Raw genomic sequence first — 5,003 nt, 5'->3', positions numbered from 1 at the left:
AAAAGCGTCGGGCGCTCAATATACGAAAAATATGGCACAAAGCACCCACGCTTTTTTCACAATAATACTAGTATTTTTCGTTTATTATTGTTTTAAGCTTATTTTATTTCACAATAATACTATTATTGTTCGTTCATTATTGTTTTAAAGTTATTTTATTTCACAATAATACTAGTATTTTTTGTTAATTATTGTTTTAAGATTATTTTAAAAATTATTTTTAACGTTTTAGTCGATGTGCTATAGAAGCGTGTTCNTACAATTGGTGTAGACAAAGTAAAAATTAATAATTGTTTTTCGTTTCACGATTTTGAATGTATATTTTTACTTTTTAGTTTCATATGTTATGAAAGCGTGTTTTTTAGTTTTTTTTAACTATACTTTTTTCACATAAATAGCTCGGTATGTATGTTTTTGGTTAAAATATTGTTAAGCACAGGGGCACTAAATATTATAGAGCGTACCCGAACCGGTTAAAAACACTTAATACTGATCAGACTGTTTTGTGTAATGCCGTGTAAATAGAGTCACTGGAGGTGGGAGGGTTCGCCTGCACAAAACCAGTGATCTATGTTGTGAATAAATGTGTAAGTGTGTTTTTGTTTTGTGTGTTTAAAACTCTTAAATTAATTAATGTAGATTAAACTGAATACAATATTATACTATGCTATAAAATGTGTTTATGTGCGTGTGTGGTGTGTAACAGCTGATCGGCCGGTAGTACATATAACCACACTATCGATGTAGTGAGAATCATACGTTGACTGTTTGAACCGGATCGAGTACGTAATTATAGTTAACAACGGTATTGTTGTTAACAAATATTATAGTATGTAATGTAACTATAATCATTATGAAATCGATCATGTTTTGACGATTCTTATGAGTTATTATTTCTTAGTCGAATCATTTCATCTAATGCTTCACTGTTACATGGGGTTTTACCTGTCATCTTTGAGCAATCAAGTTCTTCAATTCGAATACCGTCCAATGATCTGCACCGACTAAGTGCTACATATGCTTGTCCAGCAGCAAACATCCGTGAGCCCAGATAAATGACTGCATGATCAACTGTACAGCCTTGCATCTTATGAACGGTTGATGCCCAACTCAGGATTAGCGGTAACATTCGTCTCTCAGCAGTTCCATAGCTATATTTTGCTGGAAATTGTATCGATATTGGCTTAATTACGTGTTCACCATCTGAACCGAAATTAATACGGACTGATGGGATGTCATCTGCATATACTTGGTCCCTACGAAAATTTGGCCATATAATTTCTGTAATGAAGCNGAAAATTTGGCCATATCATTTCTGTAATGAAGCCCATGTTACCATTCACTAAACCCTTTGACACATCAATGTTCGATCTTAACATCACTTTAGCTCCGACGAATATTTTCAATATATTAGGAAGACCTCCTCTTTTATTGATATCATTAGGTATTACAGAGTTTAGGTCTTTATTACCTAAATTTCGTGTAGCATCAACGAGTTGGTCTTGTGCTTTAATTGTATAAATAACAGTCCCTTTATCCTAAAAACTCTGAAGAACTTTTTCGTTATGTCTAGCAACTTGGTCATTTGTCGGATAAATCCTCAAAGCTCTCTAATTGAAAATTCTTCAGTAGTATCTGCTGAAACTTTACCAAGAAGAACTTCAAGATGCTTAGACGTTAATTTTCCAACTCTTAGGGCGTTAAGCACATCTATGAATGTCGTGTCTCCTTGTTGGCGCATGTTTTGTTTGAGTTCAACCAGGCGGAATTGCCGCCACAAATGTGTAGCAGGTTTCATGTGTTCTGGTTGTTGAAATACTTGATGTCCTCGGACAGGTAGTAACTGCATTAGATCACCAAAGAGTAAAACATTTATGCCTCCAAAACAAGTGGTCGGGCTTTTCAATTGATGCAAATNAGAGTAAAACATTTATGCCTCCAAAACAAGCGGTCGGGCTTTTCAATTGACGCAAATGAGAGTCGATCATGCAAAGCATCTCATAAGGTACCATAGAAATTTCATCTATGAACAGAAACTCAACGTTTTGCCATAATTGGCGCATCCCTCTCAAATAATTACCAGTTAGAAGCAACGATAACTCCATCTTTTTGTACTGGTAGTTTTAGCAGACGGTGTAGCGTAGAGCCACCGACCAATCGTGCTGCAACTCCAGTGAGGGCACCAATTTTCACAACCGATTTTCCATAACATCGGTTAACTTGGTTATTTAAAAGATTAAAGAGGAAAGTCTTTCCGGTACCTGCTCCACCAGTTACAAAAATTTTTTCTCGTTTAATATCACCGTTTAGCTGATTTTTGATACTCTCTGTAATGAAGATGAACAATTGTCTTTGATCAATATTCATAGCCTGCTGTGCTCTCTAGAATTGATCATTGCTCATTTCTGTCTCTGGTAATTCTTCTTCTCCAAGTTCAGGATTGATAATCTCTGGCTGTTTTAAAATTTCAAAGGCATGTACTTGATTGAATGCGTTTTCAAGCTGTTGGTCCCTCTCTCGAAATTGGTACATATGTCTGCTCATTTCCTTTAACTGATCCTCTCGATCTAAGAAGGCCTCTTTTGCATTATTAAAACCTTCGAGTAGTTCAGTTTCCGAACGGTAAGGCATATATTGAATGAGTAAGCTGTAGAAAAAGTTTTCTGGATCTGAAGTTGCTATAAAGTATGGTACCCTCACAACTGCGGGAACATTCCTCACAACCATTTTGCTCTTATCCAACAAGGTGATAAGTTGGCGACGCGTATTTGGAAGTTCTTCATAAGCATCATGATCAACACTTTCTTCGGTCTCGCTTACCTTTTTCGGATAAAATGGTTCAAACAACATTGCAAACTCTGTGAGGCTCATGTTCGCAAAATCGTAGTCAGGATGTTGTAATGGACGTTTCTTATATCTTTCAAAGATATTGCTACAATAACCAGTTGCGTGTCCACTTTTGTCGAATTGCAATACTCTGTAACGCTGTTCTGGCTTTCTTGTGTTCAGAAAAATACAGCTTCGCGAGCTATCTCGTAATGGGATATGACAAAGTCGATACGCACATTCTGCAGCCGATACTTGTCGTTCATGAAGAATCTTCATACATATCCTGAACAGTTTGCGTGAAATATCAGTCTCTTCACGTTGAATTTGCTGTATTGCTTGCGCTATTCCAGAATCTACACCTTCAGGTTCTGCTTTCGATAGATACTTTGCTATATAGTACGCTATCGCTTCGTTTGATCCGCACGGCTGAATATCCATGTTGCCTGTCCACAATCTTAATAACTCTGGGTGGTAATTATTTAACCACGCATCTTCTTTTCGAAGCTTAAGTAAACAAAGTCTACCTCCGTTACGAAGAAAATCATCTGAAGAATGAGACACAATTCATGTTTCGTTACATTCTTGACGTGGAAAGTTAAATCGGCATCTTACAGAGGTATTATTTTTAGTACAAGTATGTGTATGCCGATGAATTTGACATTTCTTAACTAGATCGTGAAGCTCTGGATCTTCTTCTTCTGTAGGCATTTTACAACAACAGTTACGATCGAGAAGAAGTTTCCCTTCTTCTGAATCAAACTCTGGATGATTTTCAATCCAAATCACCATATGAAGGTGAGGACTGCCCCGATTCTGGAACTCAATACGCCACCAATGGTCTTTCACTTTACCCCCAAATATGTCATCATTGTTTTTGATAAATTTCATTAGAGCATTTACTCTAACCATGAAATGTCGACTCAAAATTACTGGGTACTTTTCGATAAGTCTTTGAGTCTCATAAATGTCGAGCGTATTAGGATCAACATCAGGTCTACCATCAGCTATTAACAAAGCTTTTCGTTGATCTAACCAGTTGAGATCATTTGAGCTAAATGTTACAAAGTAGGTTGGAGCTCCTAAACATCTAATTTGAGCTAATAGCTCGTTCAAGGCTGATCTCCAATAAGCTGCAGAACCTCTCAAATTTTTCACATACAGATGGACGTCTTCGACTGCTCCTTCTTGATTAACGATTTTCTTACCACATGCTGATATAGTGCTTTTGATACGATAATATTCAAAGAAGGATAAGGCATAAAAGAGATAGTCGTTGCGTTGAAATCTTGTATCACTTCCCAAAATTCTAAACTGAAAGTAGTCTAATGCTGTAATATTTACGGGTCTTTGCTCTTTAAAACCGTACTTTCCATAAGGAAATAAGAAGTACCAGGCTAATTCTTCTGCTTTCAGTTCATGTCCCACATTAACGATATTGTCCTTCGTTTTACGGGTGATCTCATTGAGATTCCGTGAAACCTGTAGTTCATCTTCCACATTGGGTTGCATTACATCAATCGGTGCCATCACTGATGTCTGCAATGGAATTATTTGATCAGTTAATTTCTGTTGAGAAGTGATCGTTTCAGACGCTGTCGTTAACGACGCAATACTCTGCTGTGTTTCTGTTTCCTCAGGGCCATTATCTATATCAATGACTTGAACGTCAACGTAATCAAGAGTATACTGTACATTTATGCTGCCTGTTGCACGTTTGCAGATCCTCACAAACTCTCCTAAATTATCACATTCGATGATGCAAGCTTTTCCGTTGCTGTCGTTCGCTCTGGATCCCTTTAAACCACAAGAATGTGAATTGCTGAAGTAATATTTTCCATTGTAATGCATCACTCCGAATGATTGTCCACCTGTTATCAATATGCCGGCGCTATATACCATGAACAGATCTTCCAAACCTTGATGAAGGGTACGTCCAAGGTTTGCTACATTATACTTATCATTCAAGCTTCCATATATGCTTGGTTCATCATCAAAGGTGATCTCAAATCTTTTGCCAAATGCGATCAAATCATCTTTGACCGCATTGAAATTTCGCACCAGTAGGTATCCATCATCTTCAATAGGATATGCCGATAGACTTCTCTCCGTTTGAAATCTTATTTCGCTGTAGATTTGGTCCCCTGTTATCATATTCAGATTGAGGGTGTTTGTCG

At 37.1% G+C, this 5,003-nt stretch overlaps 1 protein-coding gene across 1 annotated transcript; it reads right to left on the bottom strand.

Annotated features, from left to right (window-relative positions):
• Positions 1-880: 880 nt before the first annotated feature.
• LOC126894922 (ATP-dependent DNA helicase PIF1-like) lies at positions 881-1,849 on the bottom strand. The gene is made up of 3 exons (XM_050666301.1): positions 1,651-1,849; positions 1,337-1,507; positions 881-1,281 (listed from the first exon to the last, which is right to left on the bottom strand). Exons 1-3 carry the CDS (start codon positions 1,847-1,849, stop codon positions 881-883), a joined length of 771 nt encoding a protein of 256 aa, XP_050522258.1.
• Positions 1,850-5,003: the final 3,154 nt, after the last annotated feature.

This window comes from Daktulosphaira vitifoliae, unplaced genomic scaffold, assembly GCF_025091365.1.
Source record: "Daktulosphaira vitifoliae isolate Bord-2020 unplaced genomic scaffold, ASM2509136v1 Scaffold_1, whole genome shotgun sequence".
Lineage (NCBI taxonomy): Eukaryota > Metazoa > Arthropoda > Insecta > Hemiptera > Phylloxeridae > Daktulosphaira > Daktulosphaira vitifoliae.
This window is presented reverse-complemented; position numbering and strand designations above follow the sequence as displayed.